This window comes from Calypte anna, chromosome 1 (assembly GCF_003957555.1).
Source record: "Calypte anna isolate BGI_N300 chromosome 1, bCalAnn1_v1.p, whole genome shotgun sequence".
Lineage (NCBI taxonomy): Eukaryota > Metazoa > Chordata > Aves > Apodiformes > Trochilidae > Calypte > Calypte anna.
Genome location: NC_044244.1, coordinates 85,908,390 through 85,934,786, shown reverse-complemented (window position 1 = coordinate 85,934,786; position 26,397 = coordinate 85,908,390). Strand labels below are relative to the sequence as shown.

The window sequence follows — 26,397 nt, the reverse complement described above, 5'->3', positions numbered from 1 at the left end:
GTTCAGAAATAAAAGAGTTAAACCAAGCACCTCAGCTCCACAGTGGTTCTTCACAGCCTCCACTACACTCTCAGATTCAGGCTCTGCACACAGAGCACCCACTTTTTTTCCCAGTGGTCTCCATCTTTCTTGTAACAAGCACAGCCACTACCCAGGAGAGGGGTGAAATTTGCCATAGGTGCCAGTGTTCACAGGCACTGCTAGCAAGATGCAAAATAATATGGTGCCAATCAGTGCTCAGAGACACTGAGAAAGAAACAAAAATACCCCTTCCCTGTGAAGGTCAGCCAGTTTACTGTAGCTGTCATACTGATGTTCATCTGTCCCTGGATCTTCCATGTTTGTTCTTTGTATTTCAAATCAGACTTAAAATAATTAACCATTTCAGCATCTTTCACTGATATGCTTTTAAATCAGTAAAAAGGGACTGAAAGACTACAAGGAGATGCCCAGAAGCATAGCTACATTGGCAGATATGGGACAATCTCTTTATCAGCAAGTGCTGCTTTGGAGCCCTCTGTCTTGTCCCTGTATTCGTACTTAGAGCAGTACCAGAAGTATCAAAAACTGGAGTAAGGGAAAACCCAGTTAGACACAAGGAGAATGTTCATGGTGAGGGTGGCCAAACACTGGAACAGGTATCCAGAGAGGATTGAGAGATTTCTCTCCTTGGAGTCTGAGTGAACTTGACTGGACAAGTCCTTGAGTAACTACATCTGAGTTCAAAGATGCCCCAGCTTTGAACAGGAGGTAGAACCACATTATTTCCAGACATCCTTTCAAACAATTACACTAAAGACATAAGTTTTAAGGCTAAGATGTCATTGTTCTTGCCATGCACCTGTTCTTGGGGATGCCTGTATCCCCTGACAGAGGCGTCAGCTCTGGCTCACGCATCACAAATGACAGGTTTAAAATTACACAATCTCTCTATCACCCCCTACAGATTTAAATCCACCTAAGCCTATTTTCTGCCTATAACAGGATACCTTATCTAGTATCATTTGTCCTTCACTCTGTCCCTGCCTTGATTTGTTCAGCTTTGTATCTGTCTTGCATTAAATTAAGTGAACCTCTACTCATCTAAAATATCTGAGGCAGCTGGTGAGCTGCCAGCCTTTCAGAACCTTCTCTCTTGCCACCATGACTTTAATACATCTTATGTTCTCCTAGTAGGGGAACTTCCAGAGGAAAATGGGGAGAGGGAACAGCACTGTGCAGAAAGGCCAGCAAGATGTTAAGCAAAAAGAAAAATTAGCTCCTGTTGGAGTTGGGTGGTGAAGAGAAATTGACTTGCTAGATAAAGTAATATATAATCTGTTTCTCCCCACATTCCAAGAAAAGAGAACAGATAATGTTATTCCAGGTGGTCTACTATTGTTCTCTTGGGTGTTCTCCCCTAAAAATCTTAGAGGGTCTTGTCTTCATACTCATAAGTCACAGATTCATGGGAAGATTTAATTTGGAAGGGAACACTTAAGTTCATATAATCTGAATTCCTCTGAAGCATGGCTATTTCTATACTAGATCAGATAAGCCTAGCTCCTGTACAGTCAAGTTCACCAAATCTCCAAGAATGGAGATGACACACCCTCTCTGGTACCTCTTTCAATATCTGACCGTCCTACCTGTACCTTATGACCATTGCTTCTTGTCCTTTTACTGTATACCTCTGAGAGTCTGGATCTATCTCTCCATAGGCCCCTTATGCATCAAGAGACTGAAACAGAATCTTCCTTATCTTTCTCTTCAGACTGAACAAATCCAGTTGTCAGAGTCTTTCCCTGTAAATCAAGTGCAGCAGCTCCTAAACATCTTGGTGGCTCTCCCCCTGATGAGCTTTAGTATTTCTGTCTTCTATGGGATTTTAATTTTTTTTTTTACTGGGAAGTCCAAAGCTGGACATAGTACTCTAGCTGTATTCTCACAAATGATGGAGAGAAGAGAATCATCACCTACTTTGCCTTGTTAGCTTTGTCTTCCTGGTGGATTGCAATATTTGGTTTGCCTTTGTCACAAGGGCTCACTTCACTTATTTGTTAAATACTGTGTGTCTTTTTCTCCACACTCTGATTTTCCACTTCTCATTCTGACAGCACTTCCTACCTCCTCTCTGTGAATAAATATCTTCGGCAATTTGCAGCTGCAACCTTTGCTGTCAATTGAATACATAGCCTCAGATTTTTACCCTTAATATTGAATAATGAAAAGGCACAGCGTTGAAGTTAGTCTGCCTCTTATATGAATCAAAGGTGTTTTTTCTGCTTTAAAATGTGGAAAGTTCAAAGGAGATGGAAGTCCTGGGAAACATAAATGAGAAAGAGAGGAATTGCCAGGCAATATATTTACTGGGACTTATGTCCACTTGAATACAAATATCTTGCCTTCGGATATTTGAAATGTGACTCATTCTCTTATCACCTCCTTCCTTCTGCTTTTTTTTTTTTTTCTGCTTCTTTTTCACAAATCATTCTGTCTGTCTTTTAAGAGGAATGTCATTGAACTAGAAATGAGTTCTCAGGCAATGCATATGAATACAGAGGAAGAGGATGGATACCCTAATTTGAATCACCTATGACAGCATACACTCACTACATCAGCCAAGGTACAACTGACACTTGCTCTTTGAACTTTCTGTGCTACTGTAGACAATGACAATAGGAAAAGTCTCTCTTGTCCCATGCAGGAAATAAGAAAAATTCATACTTATAGGTTTAACGTTATAGGTTTAATGCACTATATGGATTGCTTTGTCAGACAAAAATTAGCATGCATGGTTGTGAAGATGCATTGAATGGAACTACTGCTATAACTTGCTCTAAATTTCTGTAGGAAAAGATAGGTGGCTTCAGGATCCAATTCCAGAATATAGCAATCAGCTTTAATGTGTTTAGTTTTATTTACTGTTTTTTTATTTTTATGGGAAATGGCTATAGACACAGGACAATCTGACTCAAATAGCAAAAGAATTTTCATGTTTTGCCTTGTGGGGCTCAATTTTTAAGAAAATGTTTAAGATTCATAGCCTTTAAGGCAAAAAGGAATGAGGCAGCACTGGGCCTGAATGGATAAGTCATGCCATTTCCCTTCTTCAAGTCCCATAGCTCCATCTGGGCTAAGCCATGTACTTCAAGAGGGCATGCGGTTTTGAGCTGATTTTTTAATTCAGCTGAAAGGTCAGTCGTACTGCATTCTCATGACCATTTGGTGATCACAACTTTCAGGAATGTCTGAATCCAGGGAAAACTTTTGGGCTCTGGAATTTTCCTGAACTGGGTATGCAAGAACTTCTTACTCCGTTCTGACAGAGCAGAGTAATACAGTACTGCCAAAGGAGAGCAAGAGTATCACCTACTTCTAAGTAAAAGGGTCACTACAAAGCTTAATAGTTTCATTTGTCAAAGGCAAGGAATCCCCAACCTGTTCGGCTTAAACCACGTCCAGTGTCTCTTTTCAAAGAGTTCTTCTTACATCTTTACATCTTCTCAACGTGTAGTTGTGTTGATCCCTAAAAAATAACACATCCTGGGAGTGGAACCCGTTTTGAGAAATACCAGACAGCTCTTCTTGGAGGGGTGGAGGATTGGGAGTGGTGCTGAACAGGGCACCTGCCCTCAGATAAATTGTTGGTTTCTCCCAGGGGGCTCTCTTCCCTTTGCTCTAAGGTGCTCAGCTCTCTTCATTTTGCTTGTACTGTGCCTGGCTCTCACCATAGGAATGATAGTCCCAGGTAAGTGCTGAAATATACTGTATTTCTTTATTTATATTATCACCCTGGGAATAACTGCATTGAAGAAAGGTGGCAGACTGCAACAAGGACAGTCATATCTCATCCTCCCCATATATACTGTCCTTTCTCTTCTAATTGCCTGTGATGAACACTCTGCAGCTTAGTGCATACAAGACTTTGAGGGAAGAGAACTTTTATTTAAGTCTGGACCTGTGCCCAGAGCAGGGATATAAAAGTCAAGATGATATAATTTTGGAAGAACGGAAGAAACGGATTCTGTCTTCATCTCTGTATTACTCATTCCTGTTCTAATTCAAATTAAATGATGCAATTCTATTGTTAACTTTCATAAATCAGTTTTTTTTTCCCTTCTTCTGTTGTTTCTCTTGTTCAAGTCTCTCTACTGGAATAACAATTCTTGATTAGTTCCTTTGATAAACCGTTCATGTTTGTAGACTAACCTTTCACATGTGTTCGTATTAATACCTCACAAATAGACATACTCAGATTCATGAGGAAATCTCGCTTTTTATGTCTGTTTCACTCAGTGATCCCAGTTTACCTAGGATGAGCAAGAGAACTGAAGATTCTCATATTTATATTACTTTCTGTCATGTGTGACATGACTACATGTGTGCTTTCTGTTGTAGAGCCTGAATATAGGAATTCTGAGCCATTGCTACCAAAAGCCAGCTCCTAAATACTGTTGAGGAAGAAATATTAAAAAACTCTCTCCGCTTGCCTTAGAGAAGTTTTATCAGCATTTAGGAACAAAAGCTTTTTTAACCTGAAGCTTTTTTACCTAAAGAATTTTACGTTTTTTCAAAAGATTACAAATGTTCCCTTAGGATCAACATGATCAGTTCAAGATAGTCCTTCCTAAGCATTTTTTTTTTTCATTATTTTCGTCCTTTATTAGGTTACCAGATGGTTTGTAATGGCATCGTGATTAAAGTGCATTTAAAGTTTGGAAGTCTTTTTATCCATCACTTTCTCATTTGCTATGCTATACGTAACACTGTAGCATCAGAGCTGTACATGAGCACTGTCACAAAAAGTGAATTTGCAATATATATTGAAGCATGCATCATGAAGTTCTGTCCTCACAGGTTTTTGTCCTCATGAAGAGTATCTTCATAAACTCCAGGTCTCAGAGGTTCTAAGGCACCTGAGGGACATAATGAAAACATGAAAAGATTAAAGGAGAGGGAGTGCTTGATGAGTTAAGCTAAAAGTGATGATGCTAGTAAGTAGAAGTACAGCTGACATAGCCTGAAATGTATGTGTTAGGCCTTACATTTAATTAAACAATGTGTTATGTGCTGAATCAGATTAAACAATTAATTTTCTTTTAAAAAAAGAATGAGTGCAGATGTGGCCCCTAGATTTACCTGTTATTTTGCAGTAATGTATGATTGTCCAAAAGAGTTCTATGAGGTGTTTTTTTTTCAAGATTTTTTTGTTTTTTAGGATTGATTTGTCTTCTAAGCAGAATTATGCATACCTGTTCTGTTGTAAGTCAACTGTAAGTCACTGAGAACTGTTATGAGAAAGATCCCTGGATCTGAGAAGGAAGCAGCCCTAGAGAGACTGTCAGCACAAAAAGAACTGGAAGAGTACAAAGATTTTGATGTTCAGATTTTTCAAAGAAAGTAATGTTCAATAGAAATTCAGAGGAGACTCCTTCCTTTCACCCTAGTATATTCACACAAACATGAAAATGCAAAGAAGACAGACTTTGCAGATAAAAAGAACCATCAGTATCAAGTATCTACAAATCAGTGACAAGTTATTTGCGGTTTTGTTCTAGTTCAGAAAGCTCTACCTCGCTGATGTGGCTTTCTAAAATGTACCACCTGGTTTTGGTATTTATTGTCTTTTGGAATGGATGATTTTCTAAATCTAAGTAACTGTATCTAGTGCATCTTCTTCAGGATCCTGAACAAGGGAGGCAGGTAAAAAGCAAGCTCAAAGCCCTGGCCTTCAGGACAGCAGACTTTGGCCTCTTCAAAGGTCTCATCAGAAGAGTCCCATAGGATCAGGTCCTGGAGGGAAGAGGGGCCCGAGATACTTGGTTAAGATTCAAGGATTATATACTCCAATCACAAAAGCAGTCTGTCCCAGTAACTAGGAAGTCAGGCAAGAATCCCAGGAGGCTTACAGGGATGAACAAGCTGATTTTAGCAAATCCCAAAATACCTGAAGGGTGCCTACAAGAAAGCTGAGGTAGATATTTTTGCATGGGAGTTTAGAGAGAGGACAAGGGGCAATGGTTTAATGCTTGAAGAGGGGAGATTTAGATTAGATATTAGGAGGAAATTCTCTACTAAGAGGATGGTAAGGCCGTCCCAGGAACCTGTAGATGTCCCCTCCCTGAAAGTGTTCAAGGCCAGGCTGGATGAGGCCTTGAGAAACCTGATTTAGTGGTGTCTCTGCCCATGGCAGGGAGGTTGGAAGGGACCAACCTTCCAAACCATTCTGTGATTCTATGAAAAGGAAGCATACAGAGGGTGGAATTAAGGACAGGTAACATGGAAGAAACACAGAGACAATATGCAGTGATGATGCCAGGATGCTGGAGCTGAATGTGGTGAGGGAGTCAAAGACAACAAGCAGGGCTTCTACAAGTAAATGAGGGACAAAAGAAAGACAAGGGAAAATGTGCACCCACTGCGGAGTGAGACCAAGAGCCTGGCAACACAGGAGGGGCATGGGAAATGCTGAGGTACTGAATACCTTTTTTGCCTTAGTCTTTACTACTAAAATCAGCCTTCAGGAATCCCAGGTCTCAGAGAACAGGAAAAATTCCGTGGCAAGGAAAATGAATCTATGGTAGGAGGAGATCAGGTCAGAGAATACTTAAACAAGCTGGCCATGGGCTCTAATAGGATGCACCCACAAGTAGTGAGGGAGCTGGCATTTGTTTTTACATTGATTGATGTAAAAAAAAATGTAAGCGCCCAAGGACTGAAAGAAAGCAACTGCCACTCCTGTTTTCTGTAAGGGCAGGAACTGCAGGCCGCAGGGACTATTGGAGCAACTAATTCTGGAAACTATTTCCTTGTCTGAAGGACAAGACACTGATTGGTAGTAGCCAGCATGGACTCACCAGAGTGGAATCATACTTGACCAACATTTTAACCTTTCAGGATGAGACAATTGGCTTCTTAGGCAGGGAGAGAACAATGAATATTTTCTACCTAGACTTCAGAAAGACTTTCAGGACTTTCTCCCATAAGATGCTCATAGAGAAGCTGCTGAAGCGTGGGACAGATGAGCTGGCAGTGAGGTGGATACAAAACTGGCTGACTGGCTGGATGCAGAGAGTGGTGATCAATGGCATGGAGCCTCTAGTGGTGTACCCCAGGGGTAAACACTGGATCTGACTTGGTTCAACATCTTCACTAATGATCTGGATAACAGGGCAGAGTTTGCTGATGACACAAACTGTGAGGAGTGGCTGATACACCAGGGGATTGTGCTGCCAGCCAGAGAGACTTCAACAGGCTGGAGAAATGGGGTAACGGGGATCTTATTTTAAGTTTAATAAACAGAAGTGCAATGTTTACAACTGGAGAGGAACAGTGCTGTGTACTGAAGTATGTCTCCTATGAGGAAAGGTTGAGAGAGGTAGGACTGTTCAGCCTGGAAAAAATGAAGGTCTGGAGGTTCTTAATGTATAAAAATACCTGAAGGGAGGGTACAAAGCAGATGGAGCCAGGCTCTTTTCAGTGGTGCCAGTGACAGGAGCAGAGGCAATGGGCACAAACTGAAATAGAGGAAATTCCCTCTGAGCATCAGCAAACACTTTTTTACTGTGAAGGTGAACAAACACTGGCACTGCTTAAGCAGAGAGGTTGTGGATTATCCCTTCATGGGGATACTCAAAAGTGATCTGGGGCCCTGCTTGAGCAGAGGTGTGAGGCAGGTGACTTCCAAAGTTATAGAATCACAGATTGGTTGAGTTGAAAAGGACATTTACAGTTAATCTATTCTAACCCCCTCCCTGCCCTGAGCAGGGATATATTTGACTAGATCAGGTTGCTCAAAGCCCACCCAACCTGAATTTGAGCACTTCCAGGGAGAGAGCAACCATACCTTCTCTGGCCAGCCTGTTCAGCTGCCCCACACCTCCATCTTAAAAATTTATTTCTTACTTCTAATCTAAATTTATCTTCTTTTTATTTAAAATCATTGCCTCTTATTCTGTCACTACTGACCTTGGTAAAGTCTCTCTGCATCTTCTCTATAAGCTCCCTTTATATATTGAAAGGCTACAAGGTCTCCCTGGAGCCTTCTCTTCTACCTGCTGAACAACACCGTCTGAGCCTGTCTTCACAGGAGGGATGTTCCAAACCCTCTAATATGAAGTCCCTTCCAACCTTAACCATTTGATTGACTCTGAATTTTTTTCAAGCACTCAAATTTTAGACATGTGAATAAAATCTGCATGATACCAATGTGGCCATGTTCCAATGAGACACTAAGTTTAATAGTGTTTGCTACTTACTAGTAGGAACACTGATTACAAAATTCCTCTTGTTATTGCTATAGTTCCAAGTTTGAAGCTGACTGATACCTTCAGTTCATCCTGGAAAATTCAGTTGCGTGGATAAATAAAAAAAAGGTATTTTGATGTATTTTTGTGTCACTTATTACATTAGGTCCACTTGGTAGAAATTTGGTGTATATTTCTAAATGCATTCTGCACAGGGATGCAACCAGAACCATTGCATTCAACAATGACACATCTTGATCTATGAATTTATCATCTTTGTGATCCAGCAAAGGAAACCACTACCTTCCCTTGAATTGCAATATTCTGTTTCTAAATGCAGATTCTTTAAGTACATAGGACTTTTGCCATCATAACATGAGCAAGCGGATGTTTATTAATTATTTACTTTTCCCTACAAAGTGCTGGTTTCCTGCTAAACAGTCCTTAATAAATATTTATTTTCACCACAATTTGTGCTATGACAGGCCTTCAACAGGACTTGACACTATAAGTAGCAGCAAATACAACTTCAATATGGTCATTTGGCTCTCTGCCTCCAGGAAATGGATTACCCAAAAGGGCCACCTGGGCATCTCGTGATTTATGTGTGTTCCAACTGAGTGCTCCAATTCCATATGTCACTTGAGTCTGTTTGTTTGTTTCAGGTGCCCACTGTTACTGCCTATGTTCTTCTAAAAATCATAGTCCACAAACGTAAAGAATAAGAGAGGAATAAAATACAGGAAACACTGAGAAGAGAGGAAATACCCAGCTTTGCCTCTGATGGCTTAATCAGACTTGTGGTCTTATGTGGTCTGCTAAAGAATATTTCACAACTCTGACTATTTTTGTTTCAAATCAGAACAAAAGGACAATCCTTCTATAGAAGCAGTGAGCACTTCTTCCTGCTCAGTTTCCTGGCAGGACACCAGAATGGTAGGAATAGGGAGAGTAGGTAAGTTTTCAGGATAGCAGGCACATGTGTGTTCACAAACTACTCACTGCATTTCTGAAACAGGAATAGAAATAGGCTTCTCTGGAAGCTTTTAGACAAGCTCTGCATTTTAGTTTTCAAATGTAAAATCACAAGGGTTTTTTGCTAAATTTACGCAAGTGGAATCTTAATTTAGCAAAAGGAGAAATACCCCCATGACTTTAACCAGAGAACTGGAGCATGAGTAACATTTCCTTTTTATTTCTTTTTTTTTTTAGCCTTAAACCAAGTTCTTTTATCCAGAAGGGTTAGGGCTGAGAGGGTGGTGGAAAAAGAATCAAAGACTGGAGAGAGGACAAAAGATTAGGCTACAAAGGCTTGAATGTATAGGTTAAAATGCAGATTCCCCAAATCCTGACCCTGTCTGCAGAACTCCAAGTGCAAAGAAAAATGTATCTCTTTACCAGATATCATGGCTTTGGCATTGATTTTAAATCTAGTATATGCACGCTTATTTTAAACAAAAGTGAAAACCTTAGAAAACTTAAAATATTTCACTCAAAGCACCCAATATACACTTGTATTTACCAGGATATGTTCACTAAATCATTGTGCTTTTAAGACATCTAGACACTAAGAAAAGTGTTCATGACTTTTGTAGATCTGTTGAGATGGAAATGATTTGCCAAGAAGCACTGAGAGTGGCCTGTGAGCTGAAGACTTGTTTTGTAACAATGTGGCATAGGTACAATGACTGTACTCTAATTCTAATGGACATTGCATTAAACTGAAAAGGCTAATTATAGAGTCACGATTTTTTTATTACTGCGAACAACATAAAATTAAGAATACAGAACTGGGTGTGCTAATAAAATTTTATGGCAAGGACAAACACCAACTAATTACTAATTTAGTGGTGGCTATAAGAAAAGAAATCACCCTTTGTGTGTTTCAGTGTGCAACAAAACCTGAAGATTTGCCTATGAGCATTGTATGACTTGAAATTACTTTGTTCAATCAATTAAAGATGTGATTGAATGGTATCTTTTGAACTTTTTCAGGTTTAAGTGCTTTCTGCAGCCAAATGACAGCAAAGATGACATAGCTTTTAATAAAAATTAACATCTAAGTTGTGGTAATTTTGAAGGACTAGACTTCACAGGAAGATACAAAATAAAATGGTTAGCACAACATGGAAAGCTAATGGGAAACACAGTTTCTCTAACTCATTGCTTATAACAAATATTCCCTTTACTCAGCAGCACAGAACAGACTCCTGTTAACCAGCTAGTTTAACAGACCCCAAGGAAACTGAGAAAGATTTCTGAAGATGACATATGAAAGAGACTTAAGAAGAATTTAGAAGAAGGCCCAAAGTGTGCAGGGTGGCTGTGGAAAATGCAGCATGAAGAACATATGTGCATGAAACTTCTTAGTTCTGAATTGCTTTACAGTTCTGATCATTTTAACCTCATATAACAAAAAATACAAAATCTGCTGAAATAATTATTGCACTGTAAGTTATCATCTTACATATAAGGCTAATTTTTTTGTCTTGGTTAAAGGCAAAATACAGGAACTAATTTGACTAATAACAAGGAATTTCATGGTTAGGTATTAAACAGGCAAGGTAACAGGTTGTACCTTGCACATCTCAAGTCAATTACTGAATGCCACATGCTCTTCTATTATGTGCAAGTTGGCTCATTGTGTAGCCATTATAATTACAAGTCACTGAGGCATGAAAGTGTGGTATAACATGAAAAAATCCAAACGAGAACCATAGACTTATCCCTTGTTTCGTAAATTCCTGAGCTTGTGAATATTCAGCAGCCAGGAATGGGGAACCGCTCCAGTGGGACAAGACAGGTAATTGGATTTTCCTCCCACGTGCAGTACAGAACAGCAGGCTTTCATTCAGCATTTCCTTCCTTCATTTTCTGCAGCATTTTGTAATAGTAATAGTTCCATAGTACCACTGGTTTTCACATGCAACAGTTTTCTTCACCACCTCCTGCTCGTATCACCCTCTCAGTGACGATTCTCCCATTTGTTCATGGTGTGATCCTTAAGAACCTGTTGTATTATCAAGGATTATTAAATGGAGCCTCCTACCATGCCCTGCATGAGTTAGAACAACTGGTTGGTTTGGATTATTCCTCCCATCATTTCCATTGTACCCACATCCCCTGTATACCAGTCAGTGCTGGGATCTCACGTAGTATCTTCACAGCTGCTGAGGCCCTGTTCTTAGACTTAAAAAATGCAGCAATTCCAGACTACAAGATATCTGTGTGACAGGATATTCTCTGTTGTCCCAGCTCTTCTAAATTTCTTCTTCATATCCCTAATAAAGGTAATTGCTATGCTGTTAAATACTCATTTAGTAAGGAATACAGTGCACTTCTTGGCTGTTGCTACTGCAGATTTCTGATACAAAGTTTTATGTCTGAAATAAACATAATTAGAGGCTTGCCTGAATACCTCCACTTTCCCCAGCTTACAGTCCAATTTTTATTGAATGGCTCAAATTAGTACAAAATACACACAGAAATTAATTTCTAAAGATAAACTTGACTGTTCCTGAGATATTTCAAAGATCTCTATTTTCTGCTAGTGTTGTAGAAGAGAGATGCTGCCTCTGATGCAATCTTCTCTTCAAAACAGCAGAGAAGTGAGAGCCTTTGCATCACCAAAGGCCTTTATTTGATGGTTGTTGAGTCTTCTGTGCACAGGAACTTACTAAACAGACAAACTACAGAAAAGTTCACTAGCAGGATGATTTATTCCAGCTGCAAAATTCTGCAACAGAATGGAAAATGGATCCAAGAAATCAAAGAACTGAATCAGACATGATGTAGATAATTATCAAGACAGATGTCTTAGAGGAATGAACCTTCTCCCCAAAGGTCTGATGCAGCAGAACAATCCACTAGCAGGTGGACTGACATTCCTGAGCATTAGATATTGATGATTTTCCTCAACAAATACGTATTGTCTATTTGCCTTCTGGTTTTGGAGCCCATAGGGCACACAATCCCATTTGAAAAATTTTCCCTCTAGCCAGGAGAACTATGAATATTTTCATCTTTCAGTTCAAAGTCTGATTCTATTTGCACTTTCTAGTTATCTACAGGTGGTGGGTGAAATTCAAATACCTGTATATTGATTGTAAACTGAGCTCTCACATCGGTGAATATTCAGTGGATGAATTTTGAAAATCTGATGTGTTGCTTTTACAAATGGCTATTGATTCCTGTTTCTGGAAAACAGGTGTGAATCTTTAAAATAGAGTTCTGGAATCATAAACTTAATTTTGTTTCATTTAGAAAAGAATTTATGATAAGTGGATAGACATGGTTACACAAGAATGGAAGGGCTGAGAGAAGAAAGAGGGAATGAAGTTGTTGAAGAAAAAGCCCAAGAAGAAATCTGGCTGATGCATCAGAGTGCAAGTTCAGCTTATATTATCCCTGATATTACATTAACCTTAGCTTGGACTTGCTTTCCCTGTCACAAACCCTTGGCCAGAACTTGCCCCCACAATGGTGTATCCCAGGAGAGAGCTCTCTGCAGAGCTCTGCACACTAATCCATGTCCAAGTAGCTCACTTGCTCAGCCACCAGAGGATCCACCACTTTCTCACAAATGTAAAATTTGTACTCGCCACACCGTGCAGTGTCTATATTTGCACCTTGAAGCCACACACAATCCAGGAAAGGAGTGGTGCTGGCTCGTTGGATCTGAAACCTGTGAAAAAATAGTAGAGATATTAATCATACCATGGAAAAAGTCATGCTGATAGCGGAATTCCCAACCGCTGCTACCCATTTGACCCACAGTAGCACACAAGCTCTCCAACTGGGGGATTACCCAGGTTGATAAGAGAGTGAGGGATGGGTAACCTGACTGCTGGCAAGTAGGTAGGGGGATTGGTGATTACTGGGGGGGCAGTTATAGCTACTTCTGGATCTTATAAAATATGCCTCCATGTGGTCTGCTCCCATTTTTGCATCAACTTACAGATCAGGGGAGAAAGAAGATCCATCTTCCCACAGCCAGGGACCCTCAGTTCCATTGCGAGACAGCCCAATCCAGAAAGAGTAAGAACTGTAAAACTGTAGTGACTGCATTGTGAAGGCCTGTATGGAAATAAATGCAAAGCCTGTGAATCACATCCATGTCTCAGTTATAATGGCCTTCAATCTGGAAAGGGAGAGAGGCAAATGAAAGGGAGCTGCTCACACCTGTGTCTACCCGGTTTTATTTCACAGGTGAATCTGGGCAGTGCCTCTTATTCCTGGAAGTCAGTGCCAGTTTGGAGAGCTGTAAAAATTAATCTGCTGAGAGCTGTCTGTGGCTCTCAGGTAAAACAGTTGAGAAAACTGAAGCCTGCAGATATGCTGGGTAATGGGTTGGTTTGGGTCAGTGCTGCAGGGTTTTGGAAGCAGGGCAGCCACAAGTGTGGCTCCTGTGAGAAGCTTCTGGAAGCTCCTCCAGCTCCAATTGTGGCCCCAGCTCTGGCCAAGGCTGAGCAGGTCAGGAAGGCTGGATGTACCTCTGTGAGTAACATATACATGAAAGGGAAAAGCAAAACTGCAAAAAGACCTGCAGAGCAAAGGAAAGGTGGAGGTGAGAGCAATGCCGGACCAGAGATACCAGGGTCAGTTAGGAGGGAGGATAGGATAATGACTTCCTTTCAACACTCTAATTTCATAAATCAGACAGGAAAAGGCCTTTGCATCATTTGTAATCATCGTACGAGGGAAATTAAAAATATGGACAATAAAACCTCAGAGTTCAAGGCATAGACCCATAGCCATTAAGGGTCTGGGTAGAAATTCCTTCACTACAAAGAGATTTTCTGGCTGTGCTTTATGTGCTGCTTCATTTAGAATTTAAGAGTCAGAAAAGGTAAGAGTCCTCTTCTCTTCATGTGGGAAAAGGAGATAGGGAATACTTGTGGACAGCAAGAAACTGAAGGCCAGTCTTCTGATGTCTGCTAAGTAGTTTTCTCTGGCAAGACAATAAAAGTGTTTCCAACCTGTGCTAGCTCAGTTATGTTTGCCCTGAGGTGGAATGAAGATCTAGATGAGATCCAGGCTGGTGTGTCTCAGATAACTCTGCTGAAGTCAGTAAAGATGCACCATGGAAGGTGCAGCCACAGTACAGCTAGCGGGGCTCCAAAGGGGCAGGAACTTGCCACTTGAGCAGGTTTTTGCCACTTGTTCTGGCACAAGCATGTCACAGCAACAGTGGAAGAATGGCATGGCTCTTCAGAACACAGTAAAATGCAACATATATAATTGGAGAGAGAAAAAGTAATCTTTACCAGTTCTTCCTTACTCTCTATCTTAAGAAGTCTGGACTTCAGAGCAGAGCACTGGGCCATGCTCTCTTGCCAAGTTTTCCATTCCTTTGAAAAGTGGTAGCAGTTTTCCCCATACTGTAGCCAGTTGTCAGGACAAGGAATACATTTCTGCCCTTGAAAACAAAAGAGCACCTGATGAGGTTTGTCAGTGAGAACAGTCTCTAGTGTTCTAGTGGATCCTTACAAGATCACCAGTGCAGTGCACAGAGTCTCTATCATAGAGGCATGACAATTCCTCCTTCATTCTGCAACTCAATTCACATCTTCATTGAAGAATTAATGAACCCAGTTTCCAGAAAACCAGTAAAAGCATTTTTTAATTAATATCAGAAAAACAAATTATAAAGATTTTTTCAATCTGATCAGCAAACCTGGAGGGTGGAAGTGAAGCACAAATAGAAGAAATTTTGGAATGCTGAGCCATGTTAAGAGACAAGGATCTAGATGAACATAAAAGGAAACCTCGATTTTCAATCGTATGGCCACATCTCTATCCTACGTAACTTACTTTTAAATTCTGTTCAATATCAGGGCCAGCTCTTCCCTGCTACATGCTTTACAATACAATTTATAGTTTAACTTTTCTGCTAGCATTTCATATTTGCTGTGGATTCAATGATCAGAGGTTGGATAGTGATGGCTGGCCAAAATGAAAGATAATTAGCCCATTTCTGGTAAAGAAAAATAGCTTTCTGACAGCCACACTTTGATTCTTTTCTTTCACATTATTCTCCTAGCTGTCTGTTAGGACCCTGAGTAATACTGAAGCGAGAAATGTTGGATTTTTCTTTCCTTCTAGCATCGTATAGAGAACTCAGTTTCTAGTTAGGAACTGAAATAACCACAAGTAGCAAAAAGATCTGTCAAAGAAAATATTTTTGAGTTTTCTGGGAATTTGGCCCCAACTATTGGGCAAATCATATTCATTGCTTTATCGTTCACATGACCATTTTATATTGTAACAAACCAGTGCCAACTGGGAATATCAGGGCTTGATGCTGGGTGACAAAATATCACTTGCAGAGGTGACAGAGGTGACAGAAGTGCACAGCACAGTACACTTGTGTCTTACACATAGCTCCTGGTTTGTGCTAAATTCAAATGCCAGTTTCTCACATGACATTAATTTATTATGATTCTCTTCTCTCCACTGTATAATAATCTAGCATATTCAGCTCACCTATAATTAAAGTTTCACACCACTGTTTCCTAAAAGGAAAAGAAATTACCCTCAGCAAATAGCCTGTGAACTGTTAAAAGCCAGTGATTACAATCCCGTTTGGTAGAGAGCGGAAGTTTTTTCAAATCATCCCAGGCAATTAAAGTCAGCAGGAATTTTCCATCGTTCTTTTTTATCATAATTCACTGAAACTGCAGTGAAATACAGAATGGAAGTATCCTTTTAGAAATTATTTATTTAAAAAAAAAAAAAAAAAAAAAAGGTGTCATTGTCATGGCATTTTCTGAATTAGTGTTTGATTTAGGTTATAAAACAGCACCATTACAAAAAAGTCAATAAACACACCTCAAAATTATTGATTCCTTAAAAATTATCAAAATGGAAATGTAGCCTTCTGATTGACTCTGTTGAAATAGATTTTTAATAAAACAATTCAGGATAATTTTAGAGAAAACCCTTCCAATATGGCTGATAGAAAAAAATCAGTCTGCGGCTGCCATAATGTCATGGAACCACCATCTTCCCACCACTATGTACCTCTGGAGGTGGCAAGTTGCTTTACAGTCTCTGTCAAGTTCAAATTCTGAGCCTGGAGGAGCTCCAGCTGCTGGTTGAGGCTTTCCATAAGTGCCTTTTGCAGAGTGAAGTTTTCATCCCTTTCATGCTCAAGGTGGCAGACCAAGGTGACTGGAATCACAACGAAACAAGAATGAAATTTTGCATTAATATTACAGCTAAAACTAGTCAACCTAACCTGAATAAACTTACCAAAGACACACAAACCTCCCACCAGGACAGAATATATTTGACCTACACTTTGTGCATGTCTATGAGTAAGACATACTACATCCCAATTTCAGAGTCTGGAGGATCTCCTGAGTGGAAAAACTCTTCCAACAAGGGGTGCTTTTTGCATCATTAACCCCCTAGGGTCATCATTTTCCTAAATTGAGTTCTTAAGACATTCAGTTGTTCATACTGAACTCTGAGCACCCCTTCTGTGACCATACTTACACCTGGCAGCCAAGACTACTGCAGCTACCACTGAAGTTAGGCAGAAGATTCCAAGCACCACTGTAGCCAGTCGCCAACAGGAAGAGAGACTCGAGCAATCTGGGATAGACAAAAAGAAGAAAAGCAGCACAAACAGGAACCTCTCATTTTTGTATCTGCAGCTCCTACATTGCACAAGACTACATGGCCGGTTGTTTGCCCAGTGAGTTGCTGAGTTTCAGAGTGGTACATGCTACTACATTATGAAAATTGTCCCATCATTTGGCCACAACCAGACGCCCTTAGAAGCTGGGTCTGCAAATGAGCAAACCATGGAGACCATCTTGGCCAGGAGCTTTTAAGAGAAAACAAATTGGACAAGTAGTTCTGAACAGCAAAGAATTTCACAGGTGAGTAAAGAACATCAAAGATGGCTTTGGGCTTACAACGTGGCTGAAAATTTCCTATGCAGCCAGGTACTAGGGTATTTTTACTTTTGAGTGCCTAACCTGCCCATGTCAGAAATGAATTCACCTTTTCAGACAACAACCTCAGAAACAGTCACCAATGAAAGCAAGACCCCTGCAAAATAATCTGAAATTAGGGCATGTAGCTGTGAAAAAGACCATATAAGTTTAACAGAAACAGTATCTTACCTGGAAATACATATATCCAGTCTTGCAGTGTGGGAAAATACAAACACCCGTGTGAATTTACACAGTTCCAAAACACAAAGGATTGATTTCAATTTCTGACTTTTGTGTACTTTACTAGGCTCCAGTATAAAACTTCCATGGGAATACTAATATTATGTTGAAGTCACCAACAGAAATAACTGGCATACCAGCCAGAGGTATTGCTGCTTCTTATTCCTTTTATTGCCTAACCCTTTAATCAAACAGCAGACAAGAACCCTACAAGACTATCCAGAGTCCAGCTTCAGAAAAAAGCTCAAGGATCTCTCAAAAAGTGAGAATGAGACAGTCACTGTAAGGGGAACTTTCCTATCAAATTCCAGGTTCCAGACGTTTCCAGGTTGGAACATAATACCTCTTCGCCTCTCATACAGAGTGATTCTAAAGCACTAATGCATAGCATAATAGATTTGTGATTAGTCACATTCATCCCTTCCTCTGTGAGCAAGGTAGCATTATTTTTATAAGTACAAAAGGGTATTTGTCCATCTACTACCTTCTTTGAGAGAACCTGTATTTTTTTCCCCAGTGTTTACTTTCATTCAGTTTGTCAGATTTAAACAAGTAAAGCTGAAAGACTTTTGCAAGATCCCTTAGGCAGATTACTTCCTTAACTTCCAGGACCTAACACTTAATGTCTAACTGGAACATGTTTATGTTTACCTAACTTCATCCTACAACCTTAATTATCTCTCCTCTCAAATCTAAATAGTTTTTTTTTACATTCTCCAACCTTCCATTTCAAAAGATCTCCTGCTCTTCTTCTGTCCCTCTAGTTTCATTGAAGATTTGAGTCCAAAAGGTTCTCAGAAGCCAAGATGTACTATGCAGATGACATCTTCCTTTGAGTGTCACATAAAAACTGTTTTCCAGTGTGAGAGTTTGCCTTGCAGAGAACTGCCCCCCAACACCACCACTACCTTTCACTCTGGAGGTCTGGAACTTCTGGTCCGGGGTTTTTTCCAGTTTCATGAACTTCAGGTCTGCATATGTCACTTCTTCACTTGTCATTTCTGCCAAAGTTACAGGACAATTCAAAAGTTTTGTTGCTCCGCAGGAGAAACAGGAATGATGGTCTGGCTGGGATCAAAAGAATGGTCAGTGTCATTGGGAGGTAACAGAGTGATTCATGTGAAAGTCAGAAGGGGTTTTTTGGCTCATACTAAAGGATTTCATGACACAGAGATTCTGGAGGTTGTATACATGCAGGAGAGTCCCAGAATAGTATTTAACTCTCCTATGTGTTTTAAAATGCAGTGGGGCATGGAAATCTCACAGTTCGCAGTTCCTGGAACAAATGCATAGAGTTACCCAATCTCAAGGTACATTTTTTCTGTAGGGAAAAATAAAAAAAAAAAAAAAAAAGGGGGCGGGGGGGGGAGGTGTAGAAGCAATTACGTTAATATTACATTAATTTTTGATTCAGTCTAAAAAATTTCTTGAAGTTTTTCAGCACTGTGGTGGTGGGTGGGGGTGGAGTGGTGGTGGGAGGTTTTACTGGCTTTATTTTACCATGATTAAGACTCAGTAAATTCAGGTTCCTCCATCTCTGAAGTGGAGCAGGAGGACTGGAGCTAAAATGAAGTGAGAAACATACTGATTCCCTTTGCTTACTCTTTGCAAGGACATTGGGCTTGTCCCAGTGGAGCAGTACAGAGACTGATCACAGCTATTGTCCATTCCTAGGGCACAAAGAAATTAATCTAGGTTTGCCAGTCTGCCTGCTTAGGGAATGATCTGAAGAAATCTGCTGAACTAGAGGGGAGTCTGAGCAGAAAATTCATGTACCAGACTATGAAGCTGTTTCTGCACCAGCTCTGGCTTGGTTGCAGTCCAGGAAAAGTCACATGTGATAATCTCTGCCTTTTAGCAAGAGTGATTAACAGAGCACAGCAGAATGCCATTGCACTAGGATGCTATTGCATCCAAGGAGAGGTCACCTGCCAGCTTGTGTGCCTTTACCACTCTCTATCAAACTTTAAGCACCAGGAGAAAGATGGAGAAACTTGTCTGGTTCTGTCTTCCTGGGTATTTAGAGGTCTGCTGGCAAAATGACAGGAGTGAGACCTGAACATTCAGGTTTATTTCTCACAGCTCTACTGCATGCAGCCCAAGAACTGTGAGGGTATCACCTCACACCTGGGAAGCTGGGAACAAGGATGAGCACAGGGTCACACAGAATACTGCACTCCAGCACTGTGCCTCACTGGGGACTTTCCAAGCCTCCGTCAACCCAAACCTCCCTGGACAAAAGGCATTACTAGACCTTAATCTGAAAGGGGGAAAATTGAGCATGATGATTTAGATTCCAGCATCTGATCAGACACATACAGACCAATAGAGGTTGATTTACAGGACCAGCTATTCCTGTCTCCAATGAGCTTCTTGGTTTGAACCCACTGTCACATTTTCTGCCAAAGAGATGGAACAACTTTTATGTCCTTAGTGTAAAGAGCATGAAATATGGGAGTGAAGTGTTTTGCTTCTGTGCAGTTTATTCAGTAATGATCTGATTTTGTTCAACAAGATTTGGAGCCTTTTTGGATTATCATAATCCAGTATAAAATCCATGAAAATTTGATAATTTTCTTTGTGAGCTCTAAATATGTCCCTATATTTTTCATTTCAAAATGCCTACAGGGAAGTATTTGGTATGATTAATCAAGTGGAATACTCCTTTGAGGAGTAACAAGGAACAAGCAGCAATTTCTCAGCAACTTCTATAAGCAGTATCACAGCATTTTTTTTCATCTCACAAAGAAGATTTACTCCCACTTAGGATCATGCTACCTAGGAAATAAGTTAGGACAGGCTTAAAAAACGTCCTTTGATTCAACCAGAACAGAGAAGCAGAGAAGACAGAAATCTTTTCTATCCACACAACGATCTGCTTTCTCTAGCATCCAAGGAACCATATGTTCAAATTATATAGTTTACCACAGAATGGAGCCTTAGACTTTAAACAATAACAAATAGAGAAAAGTCAACAATAGATTTCTTTTTGTTTGTTTTAGCAGTTCTGTAAGAGTTTTATCACATTTTTAAAACCTTTTGAAAAGTGGCAAGGGGGAAATATGAAAGAGAAAATATGAAAGTCACCTAAGGTAACAAAATAGCGAAAAATAAAATATTGAGGAAACTGATGCAAAATACTGGAGGAATATAGAGAAAATAACACCATTCATGGATGACACGATAGCAGCGCTGAACACTGCAATTAATTATCAATTATAGTATTAATGGCAATGCCCTAGAAATAGAAAAAGAATGATCAGTAAGTTTCAGCAAGAATGAGTTAATATACTTTTGGAGGGATCACTGTTTCATGTCACTCTGCTGCTTTTTCTTTAGGGACATTTTTTATCACTGTTTCTTGTATTTCTCCAGTGGATGAAATTCTCATGAGACTGAATTTCGGTTAAAAATCCAGTGATAATTCTACTGAACTACCATTCTGGTAATAAAAAGCTCCTGAAAAGCACTGGTAATTTGCCCCTTTTCCACATTGAATCCTTTCAGTTTTAAAATTTATACATGCAACAAAGTCTACAGTCCTGCTGGGTCTTTTCTTATAGAACTCCTATAATATATTAAATCATTGGGGGAAAATGAGGCAAAAAGCATATTTGACAATTTCTACATGAACACAAAGCAAATAGCTCACACTTCTATGGTTTGTATTTGTCCACCAGGACTCAGAAACCTTTTTCCAGTAGCAGACTAGTTTAGATAGATAGAAAGATAGATAGATAGACAGACAAATAAGTAAATATATAAAGAAGTACATAATAAGGCATGTTCACACTGCACCACTGCTTTTATAATTAGAGAATGGTGAATGGTTTTTAGCCTGCCCTGGGAGAATACAATATGTTCATGAATCCATTGGTTCTGCTCTGCAGCTCTAATATGCATCACCCAGGCTAATGATTCACCAGTTTAATGTGAATGCATTGTGACTGCAACATGGGGCAACAAGTTTCACTAGTTACTATCCTTCCTTTAATGTGTATTTATGCACCAGTCCCATGTGGTTCACAAACATAAATAGTAACACATTACTGCACTGCATTTTTTCTCTCAGCTATTTGAAAGAGAAGGGGAACACAGCTCTCTGCATGTAATACCATTCTAAAATAGCCACAAGCAGGAACAGAAATCTAAAGCTGTTCTACACGTGAAAGAAAATGAATGGGTCATTGAAAGGTAGCTACTAATTTAACCGCCTGCAGGACAAATAATATTCAGGATAGGAGTATCAACATGTATGCCTTATAGTGCAAAGTATCTGGGAGGACTTTGTTTTCTGTGCAGAAAATTCAGGAACTGGAGCTGTGAGTGAACAGACTGTCAGCTGAAGGACTGACAGAAGGAGACTACAGGGTAAGAGGGATGGTGGCAGAGCCTTGAAATGGGAGATATGAAAGGTATTGAATATATGTGTACATATAGCATTCATATACAAATAACTATATACATATTATATATATGTGTGTATATAATTACTATATTGAAAATTCTTTCACTTCAGCAGGAACATCTTGCTTGTAACATATACTCTGGATGTCAGTAAATTGGATCCATAGCGGCAGGAAAATATGAGAGCAGGGAAAGCAGTAGTACTGGAGGAGGAATCTGAACTCCATTTAAACAGGTCAACAACATGACCTTCAACCCACCACCCTCAGGGCAGAGGCGGGGTAGAGGAATTATTAGGAATGAACAAACTCAGAGACCCTTTCTGCTCACAGAGGGGAAGGGTCAGGTCTGCAGAGATCTCATTATGCCCTTTGCTGAACTGGTTCAACATCTGAAGAACTTGTAGCCACTGCTTTTCTCCTGCTCTGACTGGAAGACTTTAGAGATCCTTTCAAAAAAAGGAGATATAAGCAGGTCAAGAGAATAACAAGAGACAGACAGAAGGAAATAAGAATTGCCAGTGACAAGGAGGGAAAGAGAGAAAGCAGAAACCCGAAAAGCAGAGAAGAAGGATAGACCCAGAGGAGGACAGGAAGAGGCAGAGCAGGCAGAAGAGATTGGATTCAAGAGAGATCAAGGAATCTGCTGCTTCTCTTTGTCAGTGGGCTGGTGAGAATGAACTGAAACGATAAAAGATAAGAAGATACCAAACAGCTTGAGACAGCAGGAGGCCACAGAACTGCCCTATGGGGATGCATAGCTCAGTCATTATCTGCTTTGTTTTAGGGTGTTTCTTATGGGTAAGTCACAGCACAAGTTCCTTTTTATGGGATCTCTGCTCTGTCAGCATTACCTTGGAAAGATGAAGAGGCATTATCAATTTACAGTCACAATAATTTCTCTGATACTAAAAAGAAGTGGATGTATAAGAGGCAGACACCCAAAAGAGAAGAGTATTTCCTGCTATTCCAAGGGTGGTAACACAGAGGTCAGGGTACCCAAGGAAGAGGTATGAGAAGGGTAGGAATGCTGGAGGGACAGAGCACAACTCAAGTCATTGTGGATATAATATGAAGCAGGATATGTAAATCTTCTTAATATTTGAGCATAAAGAAGGATCTACAGTAGTAGCATGACATAGATTGTAGTTGGGAAGGAGAAACCTATGGTGAGGGTGAAGGTGAGTAGAGATCTTTGCTGGGAACCATGATAAGTAGGATTTTAATGACTATGGGAAGTTAAGATACGAAACAATTCCGTTGGTATCACAGGAACAGTAAATCTAGCAGAATATATGATGGAAACAACAGAAGAAAGATGACAGTAAATCTTTACTGACAGATGACAGTAAATCCTTACAGCAGGAGATTCAAATTGGCAGTAGTCCAGGTGACAGAAATAAAGGTTGGAAATGACAAAGGTTCAATTCCCTCCAGCTGTGCCTTGTTTGGTTTTCTCTTTCTAGTTCCCCAAAGTGAGAGGTGAGGAAAGCTGTCTCAACACTGAACTGTAAGTATTTGTAGATCTCAGATCCTTTTAAGATTACAATGAAAAATAAAGGCAATAGTAAACATCCATGTTAAATAGTGGCTGACATTTTCCAGGAAAGCTTACTTTAACTGTGACTATTGGAAACTCACACAAAATTGAATGTGAAGTGTACTATTCACTATCTATTCAACATCCTGATCATAAGGTACTGTTCCTGCTACCTATTTGGATAATTCTAATGGTTAAGAGCTCTCTGGTGGAATTTTGATTGATTGAGTTTATAGATTTGGAACTGACATTTCCTTGAAAAGTTATTTGAAATTCAATGTTTTGGTGAATACTCCTCTTGGTGATACCAGTTGTAAAATTAACAGAAATCAAGACAAGACAAATGTGAAAAATTGCCTAGGAGAATTCGCTTCGACTAAGAAGTGTCTTTTTAAAAGTACAGGCAGCTCTACTAACTAAAACTAAAGGAACACACAATACAGCATCCAAAATGTACCCACAGAGCCAGAAAGAAATTGAACAGGAAGTCAGAAAGAAAAAACAACAACAGGGTTGGGCAGATTAAATTCTGAAAAAAAAAAATTTAAAAAGGGAATTTCAGAAATTATAACATGATGCACATTTCGAATCAGTTTGCAAGTAGAATGGGGCAGGCACAAACATCACAGGAAGAGAGAAAGCCAAAGAGAAGGCAAAGACACCTAATAGGGAGATTGATGAAGTCGGACAAGTGCTTCCTTCATGAAGCACAGGTTGTTTCTAATCATTGTGTCATTTAGAAGCTGGAGTGTAATTGAGGGTAGGGAAGCCAGGAGGGGATACAGTAGGGATCTTCCCATTTATTTGGCATTCTGTTGTTAACCATATATTGTACCCTCTTCTCCTCAGCTGTTCAGGTACGGAGTGGGATCATTTGTGGTATATCTGGTAAGAATATATCTGTAATAATAAATACCTGTATCACAATTCCAGTAGCGGAGAATGGTGTTAAATTTGACCTGCTCAAGTCTGATTTTACCCCCTTGGGACACTATTGATCTACAGTAACAAGGACACTCCTTAGCTGTCACATCATCTTTAAAAAAATCTTGACCTGACACCTTCCTTTTTTATTCCAAATATTAATTTAGTCAGGTGAATACCATTAATAAATCATTGATAGCACAATACACCTTTTAAGAGACACATTTTTAATGGAATTTCAGTTTGGTTCCTTAGTAATTCTCAACAGGATGATACTAAAAATTATGGCTGCTGATGGGCATCTCAAGGCTGCACTAATAACAGTATAACCAGTAGACTGAAAGTACAATTTTTCTTTCTCTGCTTGTCACTTATAAAGACACATCTGGACTAGGTAGTCCACTCTTAGTCCAGTCCTGGTCTCCCAGTACAAGACAGATGGGAAACTGGAGCAAGTCCACTGGTGAGACAATAAAATGGTCAGGGGTCCAGAGGACATGCTGTATGAGGAGGGACTGAAAGGACTGGGTTTGTTCAGCCTGGAGGAGGCTAAGGAGGCAACCTCAGTACAGTTTTCGACTACCTAAAGTGAATCTAGAGAGAAGCCAGAGGCTCCTCAGAGGTGTACAGCAGAAGGACCTGAGGCAACTGGTCAAGTTGCATCCAGGGAAATTATGATGTGACAGAAAGAGAAAACTGCTTCCCTCAAGGGTGATGAAGCACTGGAATGGGTGCCCAGAGGGGGCACAGGATCTCCATCCCTGGAGACTATCCAGACTCTTCAGGATAAGGTTCAAAATTGCCACGTATAGCTTTGAGGTTAGCCCTAGTTCAAAGCAAGGACGGACTTTAAAAGGTCCCCTGCAAGTAGTCTTTCTGTCCTAATTCTGTGTCCTCTTCCTTCCCAGGCTGGTGGTGGTCATTGGTGTGCTGCTGCTCCTGTGTGGCCTGGTTGCAGTCTGTGTGAGATGCTGCTTTCACTGCCGTCAGACAGGAGAGGAATCAGGTCCTCAGCCCTACCAGGTCACTGTCATTGCCTTTGATCATGACAGCACCATCCAGAGCACCATTACCTGTGAGTTGGCTTTGACAGAGGCTGGGGATCTTGCCACACTCCAAAGTGAGGGGCTGCACTGTAAAAAGGCCAGATTTTGGCATCCCAAGGCTGGCAGAGAGAAGTTAGTAGCAGGGGTTGAGGAAGGTGGCATCTGTAGATAGTACAAATCAAGGGGCTCACCAGGTTCCATGGAGCAAATGGTGCCAGATAGCAAGTTATCTGTGAGACTTGCTGGGGTGGAATTAGGCCAGCTATGGGCCTTGATGGCATTTGAGAAAAGACTGATTGCATGATGCTACTGATGGGCTATCACCCCCACTACATTTCTAGGGGAGCATGAACCAACAGGAAAAGGAAAACATTCGGTCTCTGAAGAGAAAGAAGCTTGTGTGTTGCAGGTGTATTTATCTTGAATTGCAAAGTGCTTTCAGTCAAACAGCTTTTCCTCCTCCCTTTCAGCTCTCCATTCCGTGTTTGGGCCCGCTGCCAGGACAATACTGGCAGTGGCACGTTCCCATAACGCTGTGCAGGGAACACCACCTCCTTCAGCATCAGACACTCCTCCAGTCTACGAAGAAGCTCTGCACATGAGCAGATTCACAGTCGCCAAGGCAGGGCAGAAAGTACCAGACCTGGACCCAGTGCCAGAGGAAAAACTGCAGACATCAGCAGAGGGCAAGGATGCCCAGCCAGCGCTCCCAGGACACTAGTGCCTGTTTTCACTGAGTGGTAAATAATACAGAATAGTTACCTGCAGAGACTAGTTCTTCTGAGCATGCTTAGGAACATCAGATTAACCTTCTTTGTCTAATGAGGAAAAAAAGAGACTTGCAGTTTCAGATCCAGCATATTTTGATGGCTCCTTTTGACACCTCCTTGAGATAATCAATAATTATCCTTCCCCATATCCATTTATCACTCACACACACCCCACTAGTATCCTCCTTCACCCAAGCAAGCAGGCAGCAGGATCAGGGTGCTGAGCCATTTTGCAGGTTAGTGACATGAAGGGAGATTTCAGGTCCTGTCTCATTCTGCCTGCCTCCAGCCTGATTCC

General features: G+C 40.4%; 2 protein-coding genes across 2 annotated transcripts; one reads left to right on the top strand and one right to left on the bottom strand.

Annotated features, from left to right (window-relative positions):
- Positions 1 to 12,749: 12,749 nt before the first annotated feature.
- LOC103525574 (oxidized low-density lipoprotein receptor 1) lies at positions 12,750 to 18,412 on the bottom strand. The gene is made up of 5 exons (XM_030452001.1): positions 18,322 to 18,412; positions 16,728 to 16,826; positions 16,276 to 16,400; positions 13,186 to 13,304; positions 12,750 to 12,912 (listed from the first exon to the last, which is right to left on the bottom strand). Exons 1-5 carry the CDS (start codon positions 18,410 to 18,412, stop codon positions 12,750 to 12,752), a joined length of 597 nt encoding a protein of 198 aa, XP_030307861.1.
- A 4,154-nt stretch (positions 18,413 to 22,566) lies between these two features.
- TMEM52B (transmembrane protein 52B) lies at positions 22,567 to 26,050 on the top strand. The gene is made up of 5 exons (XM_008490530.2): positions 22,567 to 22,620; positions 23,286 to 23,329; positions 24,209 to 24,247; positions 25,192 to 25,358; positions 25,800 to 26,050. The coding sequence occupies exons 1-5, from the start codon at positions 22,567 to 22,569 to the stop codon at positions 26,048 to 26,050; spliced, it is 555 nt and encodes a 184-aa protein (XP_008488752.1).
- Positions 26,051 to 26,397: the final 347 nt, after the last annotated feature.